The sequence below is a fragment of the Triplophysa rosa genome, unplaced genomic scaffold (assembly GCF_024868665.1).
Source record: "Triplophysa rosa unplaced genomic scaffold, Trosa_1v2 scaffold39_ERROPOS3857510, whole genome shotgun sequence".
Classification (NCBI taxonomy): Eukaryota; Metazoa; Chordata; class Actinopteri; order Cypriniformes; family Nemacheilidae; genus Triplophysa; species Triplophysa rosa.
This window is the reverse complement of record NW_026634398.1, coordinates 54783-72252: the sequence shown is the minus strand read 5'-3', so window position 1 is coordinate 72252 and position 17470 is coordinate 54783. Positions and strand designations below refer to the sequence as shown.

Genomic DNA, 17470 nt, shown 5'->3' with positions numbered 1-17470 from the left:
ATTTTATATGTGAAGTAGTTCATAAATTCATCACTGCTATGCTGATATACAGGATCAGAAGTCACTGACGATTTATTTTTTGTTAATTTAGCCACCGTGTTAAATAAAAACCTAGGGTTGTGCTGGTTTTCTTCTATTAGTGATGAAAAGTAGGCGGATCTAGAAGTTATTAGGGCTTTCCTGTATTTTCGAATACTATCCTTCCATGCTGTACGAAATACCTCTAATTTAGTTTTCTTAAAGTTGCGCTCCATTTTTCGGGCCGCTTTCTTTAGAGCCTGAGTGTGTTCATTATACCACGGTGTGGGGCTGCCATTTTTAATCTTCTTTAAACGTAGTGGAGCAACTTTGTCTAGCGTTACCGAGAAGGTGGAATTAAAATTTTCAGTGGTAATGTCAAGATCTTCAACGTTATTTCTATATATAACAACAGGCGAGACAGGTGGCCTTTTTTAGGTGAACCCCTACTGTACCTGAGCTAGTATTCCATACTCCATAGTTAGTTAACCTGTGTCCTCCCCTAGATGGATGCTAGTCCACCTCATTATTGTGCACCCCTCAGTTGGAGCTTCTTGCCCAACCATTCCCATATGCGTTCTCCCTGCCTGGCTGGTGAGACCACATCTACATCCACATGGATACCCCCCTCGGTCAAAGTTTGGACACAACTGACTGCATGTGTTTTTAACACTTGAATGCTTCAAATTATGAAGATAAATTGTTTTTGCATATGAACTCCTGTATTTAATCATTAGATGAGGTGGAGTGCACTTGATAGTGAGTCAAGTTAAAAGAAACACAAGATGCATATCATGAAGTTAGGGGACACTCCTTATACTGTAGGTGAATATTAAAAACAATCTACAAAAAAGTACAAACAAGATGTTTTTATTATTAAAAAAGGAAATTCAACAGAACAATATGATTCATTTTTCCATCAAATGAAAAACAGCAATAGAAACTGAGGCACAAGAAGACACACTGCTGGCTATAGCAACTCTGATGAACACAAACAAACCAATATGAAATTGTATCTTTAACTACCTGTACAAAATGTGTTATCGTATAAATAAGAAATATGGTTTTAAAAAGCAGTTCAAGAGACAAGTCATTTAATTAGCTCAATATTAACAACACACACCAAGTGACCGCTGCACGGCTACCAATTTCTATATCTATCAAATCGACTAAATTGAAGAAACTTAAACATTTATTCTTTGAGGCACATTGTACAGACTCTCAACTCTGCATCTTTGAAACAAATTGTGCTACAATAACCTACAATGGTTCTGATGCTTATGGCTTTATCTGATAAACATCATGATAGCAGCAATTCCTTTTGAAACTATAAAAGAAGTATTTGCTCTGGAAAGAAAAAAGGCATTATACTGTATATACATCCTGCTATTGTCTTCCATCTTTTAACATTTTAATGTGTGTTGGGGTATAAATGATTCCCAGGAAATTCCACACTGAATGTCCAGTCCCACCCCCAATTTAGATATATGAATGTGATTTAAACCAACATGAATTATTTGAAACCACTTGAGCATTTCATACAGGAGTAGTTCCAAAACCAAATTTTATTTGTGGTTGATATTATTCATGAGGTGAACTGCATGGTGTATTCAGTAACAATAAAATCACATTGACAAAGTGGGCAAAACATAGAAAATTAAAATATTTTTTTTTATTTTAATGGCTAAAAGCTTGATATTTAATTTATTCTGCATCCAAAAAACAACAACTTTTGTTTCAGACCTCATCAGATCCTTCAGAATTTTTTTATCTAAATCACTTTTGATGTAAGCATGTTGCTTCTTGGTGGATGGTGTTGCAATTTTTGGTAGCAAGAACAATTGAAAAACACGAACATCTTTGGAAACACGAATAAACACGAATATCACATCAATGATTGACTAGTTAAAGCTTGCGTTTCAGCCTAAGTCACAGTGATGAGGTATACATCCATTTTAACCACTTTAAGTTTCATTTCAATGTATCCTTACCTTAAACCTTTTTCCGATTAAAATATTGTAAAAAAAAAAGTCTAAATAAAACCAGTTGTTTTTAGATCAAGACCATGCCTTTACATTCATACAATGTAAACTGCACCATTGTATAGCCCTTAATAGAAGTAACATTGGCATGGCTTTGTATTTACAGTATATAAGCCCTTTTTATTATGTCAGGCCGCTGTCTACATCGCAAACTGAACAAAAACTAAATGTTCTTTTTAGATTAATAATGGTATTATTATGTTTCATTTTAGATGTAAAATTCTCTTAGAAGTACACATCATGGATGGCCAGGAAAGAAAACTTGTGTTTCATTGGAGTTGCATGGAAATTGATCCAACACAGTGGATTTATAAACAAACACGATCAAACACACACAGAGAGTTCCTTCACTATAGCCAGAGGATCTGTTGAGACATTTAAAGCTTCGCCCAAAACACTACAGTTAATAAAAATAAAAACATGTAATGTTCGTAAAAACAAATCATTTAAAAACAAGACAGCAGCATGAGATAAAAAGTGACGTCATACTGTGAAGAACTGCTTCGGTCCTTTATGATCCTGATCAAACATTTTATGTATTACATCAGCACCAGCAACAAATATATGTACTGTACACAACTAAAGTCCTGATAACACATACACAACCTGATGAGGCTACTCCACTGTATACACTATTGCCATAATACTGAAAAAAAATGCTTTGTTTAAATATCTAATCATCCTTTTATACCTAAAACAGACCCCAAACTCTTTTGTGATATTTGTATGAGTCTCTTGATATTTTTTCTAAATATCAGTGGATCCAATCAAACATGAGACTCATGAACAACTGTCACAAAACATAAACACAGTCAATGATCCAAATAACAACAAGGCAGTTCCTGACAAAGTTTGCTTACTATTTCTTCAGCACTGTGAATATTTAATGGCATGTGTTCATGAATGTTTTGCACATTATGTTTTGTCTATAACTGTGACTGTGATGAAGATCAAATGACATTAAATGAATGCAGAAACTGAAAGCTATACTTTCCAATACTCCAGTTGGTAATATATTGCATATCTCTGTTTTTCCTTTATCTGCTTTGTCATTTTATAGCATTGTCGTCCACTTCATCTTCATGTCTGGGCATAACCCATTTTGAAACTACTTCGATATATATATATATATATATATATATATATATGTGAAACTTATATATGTTTAAAAACTACAAAAATATTCCTGAAGTGCTTAAATGATTAAACTTTTAGAAATCTCTGCTGGTGTGCAGATGGAAGCTTAACAATTTGTAACCATCTTCTTAGATTCATTTTCTCAAATTAAAATTCCTCGCAAACATATCGCACTTATTTATTTCTTGAATGACTTGAGGACATGGAGATAACTATATTATTATTAGTTCAACGTTAAATGTTGACTAACTTCAAGATTTACAGTAACAAAATGATTATGTTTACCAGTCTCTGTTTATCCACAGAAATGGACATTGTTGTTCTCATGTGAAATTAATTGTTTTTCATTTTTCCTACTCTATCCAGTTCAGTCATGTGACAATGTCTGTCAGAGGATGAGTGTTTCTTACAACCAAACTCTATACCTAAACAACATGATGGAAAACTGCAGCTTCATGACATTGTTACACCCTCAAAACGGTTGTGTTAAAACAACACATTTTGTGTGTTGTCCTCAACAGTGTTTTTTTCTGGGACTTTTAACACAACTTGTGTCGCCCCTTTCATTTTTTTCACACAAAATCAACACAAAATGAGATAAAAAACACATAATAACACACACTTTTGCACTTTTTTTTAAGAGTACACGTATGAGGCCTCATCAGGTCAATATATTATCATTAGTTCTATAAAATATTTGGGATACTAAAAGAACTTAAAACCACTTAAAGTCACTTCATCTAGACCAGTATCCTGTAAGTAAAGGGAATGCCTCTTTATGTCAGAATTTGCATTTAAATGCAAAAATCAGATTTTTTTTTGGTGACATGATATGTTACACCAAAAGGAAAACAAAAAGATTAGCTCAAATACAAAACAATTATATATTTTGCATATCTATTTATATATCAAGGGAAGATATGAAAATATAATTATAAAATAAAAGATCTTCAAACTTTCAAATTTAATTTGTCTACATTTTTCCCTATAGTTTTAATGATAAGTGTTAGGGTAGAGTGGGGCAAAACACTTGCAAAAAGCACTTTGCAATTTTTTCAGTGAAACAAAATGTACATGTGTCTAGAATAGTATCCCAGTTTTCAGTGACAATGACAAAAGAAAACAATTATAAACTCTGCCTATTTAAAAAATGTTATTTAATGCTAACTGGCTAGCTAGCTAACTAGCAAGCTGATGCTATCTTGAGGTAATTAAATATAAAGTCCAAATGTTTTTATGAACCACCTAGTTAGATTACATCTGATGGAAAATCTGGGAAGCGATGCCCACGCTACCTTATTTTTAAAATGTGCCTTGTAAGATATTACAAAATACTAATAATTATTCCTAATATGTTTTACAGATGACCAATAAAACGTGATTCCTTATTTAAAATCGATTAATAAACCTAAATAGCGTAGCTACATTGAAAACAATCTGATAACCTGAACATATCTTTTGCTAAAACAAAACTACTGACTTGTATGCAAAACTTGCCCATTTTAAAGGTCCAGTGTGTCATTTTTTGGAGGATCTATTGGCAGAAATGCAATATAATATACATTACTATGTCTTCAGAGGTGTTCAAAGAGCTTACACAATGAAGCGTTGTGATTTTATTACCTTAGAATGAGCTATTTCTATCTACATACACCGTGGGTCCCCTTGCATGTAATTCGCCATGTTGTCAGCAGTGTTTCGAAAGGGGGGGAAATGGTGGAGCGAGCCGTTACATTTCACTGACTGGACCTTTAAGTTAATGATGTTGCTCTAGGAGACACTGTGATTGACTTGATTTCTTCACTATTTCTCTACAGATATTTACAGAAGTGGCTTTAAATGGTTTCTTCTACTAACAGCGAAATATCAAAGAACAAATAAAAAATAAACAAAAAAAATTGTTCGCATCTCAACCTGTACAAAAATATCTCATTGCTGCTGACTGAAGACAAAAAAAGAAAAGCTGCATATTTTACTACAATAAAAGACACTGTGAATTTGATTTTTGTCTCTTAAAAAAGGAGAATTTGCCATGTTGTGTGCAAATAAGAACACATTGTGTTTTTCCTTACCTTGTCTGTTTTTATGTTTTTTTTTTCTTTGTTATCAAAATAGATTAAAGACAGGCAGCCCTTTCATGCAGTCTCCCACCTTTGGTTGAATGACTCCTGAAGAGAGAGGAGTTAAACGGGGATGTCTTTTTATTACTGTTTTTAGAAAAACAAAAATGCTCCTTTCGTGACCAGTGTCCCGTCTGGTACTCTTTGTCTGTGGTAATTTGTGAATCTCTTTGAGATTTCCTTTGTCCACAGCACTCGCTGACACCTCCAGAGGACCTACAGTGGGTAGAGAATGGATAGAGCTTAACATTTCTCTCATATATATATATATATATATATAGTTTATAGTGAACTATATAAAGCAACTTAAAACATCTCATTGCATCTTCAATCTCAGATTTAAATTCGAAATATAATTTAAAGTCATGCCTAAGCTGAAATGGTTTTTACAATGCTCATCATATAAAACAGTACAGTACTGTACAGTATACAGTAGTAAACGATATTTGTGTTTTTATGTACTCCCAGAGTCTCATCGACAAGGCCAAAACATGTTTTCTAACAAAAATGTATACCGATTTATAATATACAGGATATAATCTATAGCATTATTATTAATATTATTATCAAATAATAATACATTTATAATTCACATATTCACACAGTTACATTTATTAGTACACAAAATGACTGAAAAACTACAATAAAAATATGAAAACTACACTTGTATGTTGTATGAATATAATGAGGTAATGAGGTAATGAGTAATGTCTTTTGCAAGTAACTCCTAACGTCCTATGTTCTTACAGAGACTATTAGCTTCATTTGCTGTGTTGATAGGAGTAACTTGTGTGTTCCGTAGACGTCTCCAGGGGCTGCTGTTGTCCACTGGTTTCCTGTAGGACAAGAAATGAGAGTTAATAGTGGAAAACAAAAAGACTGACATGTGCAATGGGAATAGATGGGCTCTTTTGCTGTCATACCTCTACTGTTACACTAGAGGGAGGCACATGGGTGTACTGTGGGATGTACGTCCCTTGCATAGCCGTGTTCATATACTGTCGGCAAAAAATAAAAAATAGTTAAACACATGTTTATTTGCATATAAATTGTCATGTTTCCATTGAGAGGGGGTGCCCACCGTGCCAGCACTGCCAAGTGACAGATGGCTGATCTGCTGGGTCAGGGGTCCGAGCATAGATGTGGGCTGAATGGACATGGGGTGATCCATTGCTGGTGTCAGAACTGTCCCCTTCAGAGACAGAGACACATCATAAGCCCATTATCCAAACCACAAGTTTGATAACGTTACGAGACAGAGATGAAGACATATGTGATCACTTACAGTGGGCTGCATGAGGTATGACTGATGGTGCATCCAGGAGGGGCTGTGCACCTTAATACACACAGACAACCAATTATACGTAACACAGAATAAGTGGTCCAGACTACACAGACTCTTAAATCCCGTTCACACCAAGAACAATAAGAATTAACATAAAATAAGATTATAGAAATCGTTCTCAATTAAAGAGAATAGTGTAGTCCACATTTTAAGAAAAATTTATTCAAATTGAAATGGCTCACCCATTTAAAATGTTAAACTGCAGCATCAAAGAACATGTTTGGATTTTATGCTAAATTTGGGGAAACTGTCCCCAAAGTGTATATAGCAAACCAAACCTACACTGTAAAACAGTTTGCTGTAATTTCGCAGCAGGTTTGCCAGTAATTTACTGTAGATTTAACGTACAATTTAGTTTGTAAGCATAAACTTACCTAGTTTATATATTTTTCTTTCATAAAACAAGACTAAATATCTTGGGTCACTTTTCTTGTTATGTAAATGTATCGTAATTTAGGAAGTTTTAAATATTTTTACAGAAAAAAAGAGAACAATGTTTAGAAAGAACGTCATTTTTTGCAATGTTGCTGTGCTCATGCCAGTCTCTTCTTGCTCATTTTGAATCTCAAAAGTCAAAGTGTTTTAATTTTGATTAAAGTAATTGAAAACAGTACTAATTGGAAAGTATATTAAGTAGTAATTCAATCTACATTAAGTTACTGGCAAACCTGTTGCAAAAACTACAGCAAAGTTTTACAGCGTACGTACACAACGGTAAACTCGGATAGTTGTCTTTAAACCACTGGACAACGTGAATGATAATGAAAGGGACTAAATATATCCATGTTTCGCAACAAACTTTAGTATTGTGATGTATTTGGAGTATGGAGTATCGAATAAGGAAAAAGGGTCATAGCTTGTTTTTCTTCCACTGCAAATTGCGTGGATGTTTAAACGTGGCTATTTCATTCGCAGCAGAACTAGCAGCTGACTGACAGTGGAAGGAAAGTTACCATCATAATAAGGATGATTTACTGATATTGTGTACCATGCATATTGTAATACTAATCTATAGTAACCACTTCTAAATGTATGTAAAAGCGGCTTTACAACAAGTCAAAATTGTGAAAAGTGATTTAGAAATCAAGTGAAATTTAATTTAATTGTCATTGCTTCAAAGCATGTAAAATTAACTGGTTGGGTCTGTTTCTTACTGTTGTTCATTTTTTTCCTGTGGCTCAGTGGTTAGAGCATGGTACTAGCAACGCCAAGGTCATGGGTTCGATCCCAGGGGATTGCACATAGTTAGAAACAAATGTATAGTACAATGCAATGTAAATTGCTTTGGATAAAAGCGTCTGCCAAATGCATAAAATGTAGATGTAAAATTTAAATGCTCTCTCATTTTATATCGCTTTGGATAAAAGCGTCTGCTAAAAGAATAAATGTAAATGTATTTGTTTGCATGCGTGTAAACTGTATATAAGATGTACGAACGAGGTACATATGTACTGAAAATCAATAGGCTTTGTGTTATTGAGGGCTGATTTGGAGTGTGTGAATTGTATTTAAGTGTACAACTCGAGCGTTCGCTACAACCAGAAATGTGTCCATGAATTTTGCAGTAAAGTGTCATTCTACCATCTTCTCTTCGTGAAATACAGTATATGCAAAGTCCTGCTAGCAAACATACAGATTATTTGGAATTTAGATTATTTTAAATATGGTTGTGTTGCCATCTTCTCTTCCAGTCTCTAATATTACGGATATTATAGGACTTCTGATGAATTAGAATTTTTGGTTTTACATTTTTATTTCTCCTCTGATCTTTTATGAACCAATTAAATGATATTACTCTGTGTTTTCATTGTTTAGACTTATATGATTTCACTGAATGTTATTTATTTGTGTCTGTTCATCCACTAGCTCTTAGATAGTTGGGCAGTTGTGGCCTAATGGTTAGAGAGTCGGACTCATGACCAGAAGGTGTAACAACTGAGGTGCCCTTGAGCAAGACACCGGGCGCTGCGCTGCACTGCTCCGGGGTTACGTGTGTTCACCACTTGCTGTGCGTGTGTTCACTACTCTCTGGATGGGTTAAATGCAGAGGTCACATTTCGTTGCCTTGTACTTGTACATGTGCAATGACAATAAAGTTAAATCTAAATAGGTGTCATAGTTCCCACAGTTCAGCTGAGTCACTGCAGTCTAATATGAATCACTGAACACATGTTGTGAGTCGATCTGTTTTCATCTGACTGCTGTTAGCTTTGGCAAACATTCAACTTGAGCGTAGTATACAGTATAAACAAAAATGAAAGAAAGTCAGATCTCGATTGGTTTATAAAGTTGCTCATTTATAAATCTTTCCATGAACCTGCTCATATCCCTTAGGGAAAGAAAACATATTTCCTAATATATGAATTAAAAATATATTCAATAACATAATTGTATATTAGAAAATATACAGAATAGTATATTGTGTAAATATAATTGAATAATACATAAGGAATTGCCGCTTTTCATATATTGAAAAATATGTGACGATATATTAACTTATGTCACAATATATGTAATTTTATATTCAGTAATACACTTTATTGTCATGGTTCTGCTTCTTTTAGTCTTGGATTTCCTGGTCCTGAGGCAGAGCCATGACAAAGTCTTTGGTTATGTGTGGAGAGAAACATATTATTGTCCTTTTGACAATAATATGCGTTCTCTCCAGTGTCTTGTCATTGGCCCCGCCCCTCTCGTCTCATGTATTGCTTTCCTGCGTGTCTAATGTTTCCCACCTGCCCTCGTTAATTATCCTTCGTTTGTCTACCCTTTAAATAGTCCTCATGTTTCATTGTCTTGTTGCTCGTGGATTACGTACGTTGTACTGTGTATGTACTTGTGGTCAGTGTTCCTGTTCTTTGCCTTGTCTGTGGATTATACGTTTGTGAGTACCTTGCTTTTTTACCTTCTGTGTTTTATAAGACGTTGTGTCATTGTTTTATAGTTAGTTTATTTTGTTCCTGTCTTTTTGTTTTGCCCCCACGTGGGAAGTCTTTGTTTTATATATATATATATATATTTCTTAAGTTTCGTTTTTTCCCCATCGAGGGTGTTTGTTTTGTTAATTATTTAAATAAAGTTTTGTTTCATTAACCCCTTTACTGCCTACCTGCATTTGGGTTCTTCCGCCGCGACTATCGTGGCACTTTATAATCTATTGCTGAACATGTGATAAGATATGGTACTGGATGTGTAAAAATATATTGACCATAATATATTTACTCGTGCCATATATACACACACATATATGGAAAATATATATTTCTTATGTTTAACAACCACATTATACATGTTTCATATTTTAAAACATAGCTAGTTTACAATAGCATAAGCACACCTGCTCATACTAAAGCACTTAGTGAACAGGCAGTAACAGCACTGAAAACAGCACAGCTGTCACTTTTTTAATAAAGCTATATATAATCTTAATGATGTTTGGCCAATCATTATCTTCAACACCACAGTAACCCAAATTTACACATACTAGAAACCCTTCTAAATTTCAAAGTGAACAACATTAAACACTAACAGATCTCCCCCTATATTAATATTCAGCAAAAAGACATGAAATAACTCTCCTTTAACAGTCAGAAGCAAAGCATGTTGGGAACTGGAAATCTCCTTTAACTCATTCCGTGAATGTGTTCATATGTGTATAATATACAATCACATTTATACAGGAACATCTTTGTGCAATATATACTCAATAAAAGATCAAATGTGATGATTATTAGATTTATTTTTGTCTTCGTTTCTAAATATATTTATATGTTCAATAGCTATATATTTATTGTCAAATGCATATATTGCTGTATATTGCAAAATATTAGCACCGGTTTCCAATGTATGGAAATTTATTATGTTAATATATTGCATTATGTTTCGCAGTATATGCCCCTATATTTTTGTTCCATAAGGGATGGCCATTTAAATATAGAATATTTTTTCAAGAATACTGACCTGATAGGACGGGACTTGTGAGGTCATGTATGGAGACAGAGAGGTCTGGGCGATCATTCTGTTTGGGCCAATGCTGTACGGCTGAGAAAAAAACCTAAAAATGTTTGCGATAATCAGTTTATATTATGATGACAGCAGATCTCGTAACAATCATCTCAGAACACAGATAAAACTTTATTACAAAAGGCATCGAGTCTGTGACAATGGCTCTGTGCTCACCCATTTTGTAATCCTGTTGGGTCGTATGTGAGTGTCATTCCTCCCTGAGACAGATAAAAAGAGTAACAATGTAAAACATGTGGGTCTGCACCAATTCAATGGAGATCCTCGAGAGCGTCTTGTTTTCGTACCGTATCACCTTCTCTAGGCCACAGACGACCGTTGTGCAAGTACTTTGCTTGATGCTGTCGCTTTTTCTGCCCTCCATCAGCAAACTTACACAGCAGAGGCTCTATGGGAACTGAGAGGACCAGAAAACAACATTACATTCAATTATTGGACATCTATCTAAATTACTGAAGAATGGTTAAATAATCATTGCAAACCTGGCACTCCTGGTGGGGTTTTGATGTATTTGCCATTAAAATGCTGAATGATGGCTTCACATTTCTCTGTGGATTCCATCCTGTAATACAAACTACACTTGAATAAATTATTTAAAATGTTGTACAGCTTCATTTTTTTTCAGACAGACAGATCACAGCTAACATAGCTGGCGGCACCAGATTTCGTCTGTCGGGAATTGATGAGATTATTGGAATTTGGAAAGGCTGGCCACTGGTGAGTCAATATAGTCCCGTCTTTGGGCTGAGACATACATCAGCAAAGAGGATAAATATACATTAAAAAATCACTTTTAATTTTAAAGCATCTCAGTTTTGTACAACAAGGCTACAAGACAACTGATCATAACCCTCAGCAGCAATGGAGTTCAGTATTCTAAAAATCCAGCTATGGGTTCCCTCAGAAATGTTCTATAGGTTTTCGGTCGAATTCGGTTTCAGATTTATTATTAAAAATAGGGTCTGTTTGTAACAGGAATTGTATTAGTACCTAATATGAATATGATATTGTGCACATTTATCCAAAATAGCCACCTTAAACTGCCACAGGATTACGTTGGCTCTCTTCATTTTTCTACGGTCAAACTTGTTACAAATAAAAAAACTGTAAACGCTTTCCAATGTAAGACTGGAGTTCAGCTGGCTAGCATGATTAATAAAGTACCTTGCAAAGCCCACACCCCGACTGCTGCCATTAGCATCCCGTAAGATGCGTGTGGATATAACCTGACCGAAGGATTTGAGCATGGCCTCCAGCTCCTCTTCATCCATGGACACTGGCAGGTTGGAGATGTACAGGTTTGTAGGGTCCTGTTCCTGTTGCTAGAAAGAAATACACAAATTAAATCTCCCTCAATGAAGTGTGTACATATTGTATTTTGACATGAATGAATGCAGTCACTTCAGATTGTACACGAGGAGCAGGATGGTTGGTTTATTAGGTACCTTGGCCATTTGAGCTTGGACTCCACTGGCTTTAAGTGCTGTCACAGCCTTCTGTGCTGCCGTAGGACTGTCGAAATCCACAAAGCCGTAACCTACAATCGCACACAAATGAAAAAGTGAAAAATGTTGGTTGATCTTTGAAAAACATCAGGTTGATCTTATTCACTCACCTTTGCATTTGTTGGTAGTTTTGTCTAAAATTGCCTTAGTAGACACAATCTTCCCATATCTTAAAAACAACAAAAAAAACATGTTAAAATTGGCCCAACCAATCAACAAAAAAACCTGTGATTTGTGATTGACCTGTGATTTGCGTTTCGCTAGACAACACCCTTATTCATTGGCTGGTGTCATGTTGAGCCTTTTGAAGCTGCGAGCAAACTAACATTTGGACCATAAACCCATTGAAGTCCATTATGTGGAGAAAAATCCTGGAATGTTTTGCTCATAAACCTTCATTTCTTTTCAACTAAAGAAATAAGGACATGGTTAGATGACATGGGGGTGAGTAAATTATCAGGGAATTTTCATTCTGACATGAACTACTCCTTTAATCTATTTATTATGTTTGTTGATTAGTCGACTAATCTGACTTTTTATTAATCTAATCATTATGTTTTGGATTACCTTATCGATTCTTTGGCAAACTTTCCAATACATACAGTAATAAGTACAACTTCTACCAGTATGTTTTATAGACTAAAAAGTGCCTGAATTACAATGCAAATAACACCTTAGAGCATCATGGACAAATCATGCCAAACAAATTCTGCCTAACGTTGTGTAAAATATATATTATTAAGGCAACATGTAGTTTAATAAGCAGTTTTGTCTCGTTTTCTAGTACAAAACTTCTTAAATCAAGATAGATTTATTTGACAAGAAAAAAAGACCCAAGATATTAAGTCTGGTTTCATCAAAGAAAATATAAGAATTAGGTTAGTTTATGTAATGCAGTCAAGTGTTGGTTTTTGGGATATTTACAATGGCTTCGAATACGGTGCAAACAATCAGAACCAAGGACCAGAACTAACCATTTTATATAATGTGTTACCCCACAAATCTCAACAGTTGGGTAGTTCTGAGTTCTGTTTGAGGAATAACACTCATAAAAATGTCGAGAACTTTCTGAAAACAATCAAATGCAATCTGAGTTTATACATTTTTTATTTTACTCATTATTTGCTATTCACTACAACGGTTACTACAAATTTGAGCTCAAGGTGCGTCACACAAGCACATGTGCATTTTGCTCAGAATGGAAGAGATGCGATTAAAGTGTTTACATGCCTTCTTATTGTGATTAGGTCGTATATCTTAGATTGTTTACTACGATTATGAGCTTAATCGCATTATTTAGACTGAAGTATTGTGTTCATGAGGTCACGTTTAATCGCAAAATGGCCAAAATCTCATTGTAATCTGCATTCCTTCCTTCATTCGTCTGTAGTTACTTTACACACACTTCTGGTATTAAGATCATAAAGAACACTTCACTGCCTCTGGCAACACACACAGACATTCCTGTCTGTCTCCGACTCATTTCCTAGCACGCTGACATGTGAGCAGTCTGTCATTTGGCCATAGTTAAGTGCTTTTGGCAAAGCTCCTAAGTTACGAGTGACTAAATGAAGCCTACCTTTCTACATGAAATACAACTCCTGGAACAGTATGAGTGTTATTAACACATCATTTCTCTGTTACAACAATGAACTTGTCAAATCTTGTTTGTCATGATGAGTCACTAACACATACAGTATCAAACTGCTCAAACTGAGTTCATATACAAATAAACTTCAGATTTTTAATTAGCTAAATCACTACCTCATATACTTTCTGTGAATAAGTCTGTAAATAAAGCTAAATATTTGCTCTAATGATGTGAGTCTAAGATTTTTTAACTAATTTTTAATAAAGCACCTATACATAAGCTAAACGAGGGGGGTGGGGCCATAGACGAGACTGGAGAGCGCATATTATGTCATGATAACAATAATATGTCTCTCTCCACACAAAACATGAGGCTATGCCGTCATTCTGCCACAAGGCCAAGGAAAGCAAGACAAGAAGGGCAGAATCATGACAGTACTGTAGTAAGGTTCAAAAACATTATATTATCTAGGAATTTTACTGCAGTTTACTATAGGCCTAGTGCATACTAAAGTACTGTATTTTTATGTGGACAAATATACCTGTATTACTACTGAATAGTAAAGAATGGATAAAACAGAACAAAAAAAAAACAACTAAAAATGATATGGCCCTAATTGATCCATTTGTATATAACATAAATGTCCTTTGTCGTTAACCAGTCTATGTGATGACCTGCATTTGTGTTTTTTAAATATGATAACAGACGTTTTATTCTTGTGCCACCTGTACAACTGTTTATCCTGTGCCTCAAGTGATACCAGTGATATGTGCAAAAAAGTTAATGTACAACCAATTCAGTGGATCGAGATTTGCTTTTTTGGGAAGATCGCCCAGCCCTATCAACAGCTATACTTTTTTTCTCACACTAAAAGATTTGTGTGAGGGACCTCTGAGCAGCTAGCGTTCAACCATGACCCAGTTATCACTGAAGGCTGTTCTTATCCTCACATGCTCTGGTATTTGTTTCCCTGTTTCTACTAATTCTTTTCTAATTTCTACTGCTGACTGCCTCAACTCTCTCACTCGCTGATCGACTCAATGTAATCTAGTAGTGTCATGGCTCTGCTTCATTTAGTCATGTTTTTCTTGGTCCTGTAGCAGAGTCATGACAAGGCCTTTGGTTATGTGTGGAGAGAAACATATTATTGTCCTTTTGACAATAATATACGTTCTCTCCAGTGTCTCGTCATTGGCCCCGCTCCTCTCGTTTCCTTTTTATCTTTCCCTGAGTGTTTGATTACCCACACCTGCCCTGTGTCGTTATCCCTCGTTTGTATTCCCTATATAATACCCTCATGTTTCATTGTCCTGTGTCGGTCATTGTATGTGCGTGGTGTCCTTGCGTTCTGTGTGCTGATGTCCAATGTTGCTATTGTATCCAGTTCGTCGTGTTCTTTGTTCCACGTTCGTATCCCTGCATCTCTCGTGTTCCTACCTTGCCTTGCCTTGGTTTGTTTTAGTTCCCGTTTTGCCCCCGTGTGGGAAGTTTTTGTTTACCTTTTTAAGAAGTCTTTGGTTATAGTGTTTTGTCTCCCCATTGTGGGTTTTTGTTTTGTTCTTGTCAAATAAACGTCTGTTAACCCCGTCATTGTCTGCCTGCATCTGGGTTCTTCCACTCATTTCATGACAGAATGACCGACCCCAATCAGAACCCAGCGGGCAGCAAGATGGACGGCACGGCGTCGTCCTCACGGTCCGCCCTAGCCCGCTTGCTCCTAGGTTTCCGCCAGGGGAACTACGGGAACCGGGAGTTCGCCGGGGTATTCTCGGCGGTGGCTGAGGCGACTGAGTTCAACGAGGCAGAGTTGAAGACGATCTTCAACTGCTGCCTCACTCAGCGCCTCACCCCATCTGAGAAGAGGCTGCTGGGTCCCCTAGGGTTCGCGGCAATGGTCAGGTTCGTGGCCAACCGGGACGATCTCGGGGGTGGGGTTCAACGTGGGACTTCCACCTCGCAGTCGATCACGCCAGAGGGCCTCGACCTGACTGCCGCTGCCCAGGGGGACTCAGTACCCTCCAGCTTGAGCTCCACGGTCCCCGTTCACTCTGGTGGAGCCAGTAGCGGGCGGGGAGGGGGAATCCGGGGATGACGTCGGCTGACTCCTCCGCTGCAGAACTCCCTCCGGTCCCCACGGATTCGCCAAGGTCGGCTATGGATCCGATGGTGCGGAGGAGGAGGGAGAGGCGCAGCGGAGGAGCATCCACGCCGGTGCAGCCGGCATCCAGTCCGGTGCGGCCGGCGTCCAGTCCGGTGCGGCCAGCGTCCAGTCCGGTGCGGCCGGCGTCCAGTCCGGTGCGGCCGGCGTCCAGTCCGGTGCGGCCGGCGTCCAGTCCGGTGCAGCCGGCGTCCAGTCCAGTGTCCAGTCCCGCGTCCTGTCCGGTGCAGCCGGCATCCCGTCCGGTGGTGCAGCCGGAGTCCAGTCCGGTGTCCAGGCCGGTATGCAGTCCGGTGCAGCCGGAATCCAGTCCAGCATCCCAGCCGGCATCCAGGCCGGCATCCAGTCCGGCGTCCAGTCCGGTGATCCATCCAGCCTCCAGTCCGGTGATCCAGCCGGCGTCCAGTCCGGTGATCCAGCCGTTGTCCAGTCCGGTGATCCAGCCGGCGTCCAGTCCGGTGATCCAGCCGGCGTCCAGTCCGGTGATCCAGCCGTCGTCCAGTCCGGTGATCCAGCCGGCGTCCAGTCCGGTGATCCAGCCGGCGTCCAGTCCGGTGATCCAGCCGGCGTCCAGTCCGGTGATCCAGCCGGTGATCCAGCCGGTACAGCAGCCGGCCGTCCAGCCGGCGTCATGCCCTGTCCAGCCGGCCTTCCAGCCGGCGTCAAGCCCTGTCCAGCCGGCATTCCAGCCGGTCTTCCAGCCGGTCCCCAGTCCGGCAGCCAAGCCGACCCCTGGGAAACTCCCAGGGCCAAAGACTGTCCCCCCCAGGACTTCCCCCACAGAATCCCCCAGGACTCCGCGCCCTCGAGCGCAGCCGGGGATTAAAACTGTTCCCCCCATGAACTCTTTTGTTCCCCCACCCCCCCTCCCATGTTTGTTGTTTTTATTGTCCCACCCAAGTCCCTTTGTTATTTTGTCTTGTCTGCCACTGATTTTGTTCTCCATGTTTTGTCTGTTCATGTCACTGTCTCAGTCGGTCTTGTCTCATCCGTCTATGTGCGTGGTGTCCTTGCGTTCTGTGTGCTGATGTCCAATGTTGCTATTGTATCCAGTTCGTCGTGTTCTTTGTTCCACGTTCGTGTCCCTGCCTCTCCCGTGTTCCTACCTTGCCTTGTCCGGTTCTTGTGAGTTTGGTTTGTTTTTTGTTTTAGTTCCCGTTTTGCCCCCGTGTGGGAAGTTTTTGTTTATCTTTTGAAGTCTTTGGTTATAGTGTTTTGTCTCCCCACTGTGGGTTTTTGTTTTGTTCTTGTCAAATAAACTTCTGTTAACCCCGTCATTGCCTGCCTGCATCTGGGTTCTTCCACTCATTTCGTGACAAGTAGCTGCTGTTCTCCCACCACCTCAGTGTAAATTTAACAAAACCTGACAAGAGCAGTCCGGGGATTTATACTTTTTTTTAAAACAAAATTGTGAAATTTTATAGAATATTTTGCATAATACAATTCAGCCATTAACATTTTTCATTTTTCATTTTCATTGTATTATTTTTATAAGAATCGATGAAATTCGTTAAATAAAAAAATAATTATT

General features: G+C 37.9%; 1 protein-coding gene across 1 annotated transcript in view; it reads right to left on the bottom strand.

Moving 5' to 3' along the window:
* Window positions 1–3214: 3214 nt before the first annotated feature.
* LOC130550687 (RNA-binding motif, single-stranded-interacting protein 2-like) overlaps window positions 3215–17470 on the bottom strand; it is a 29695-nt gene continuing 15439 nt past the window's right edge. Inside the window, exons 3-14 of the mRNA XM_057328187.1 lie at window positions 12301–12359; window positions 12131–12222; window positions 11850–12007; window positions 11168–11247; window positions 10973–11082; window positions 10842–10885; window positions 10623–10716; window positions 6603–6653; window positions 6399–6509; window positions 6241–6315; window positions 6065–6153; window positions 3215–5533 (exon numbers count right to left, since the gene is read on the bottom strand). Of these exons, the coding sequence (XP_057184170.1) occupies window positions 6079–6153; window positions 6241–6315; window positions 6399–6509; window positions 6603–6653; window positions 10623–10716; window positions 10842–10885; window positions 10973–11082; window positions 11168–11247; window positions 11850–12007; window positions 12131–12222; window positions 12301–12359 (949 nt within the window). The 3' untranslated portion in view covers window positions 3215–5533; window positions 6065–6078. The remainder of the gene's footprint in view (window positions 5534–6064; window positions 6154–6240; window positions 6316–6398; window positions 6510–6602; window positions 6654–10622; window positions 10717–10841; window positions 10886–10972; window positions 11083–11167; window positions 11248–11849; window positions 12008–12130; window positions 12223–12300; window positions 12360–17470) is intronic.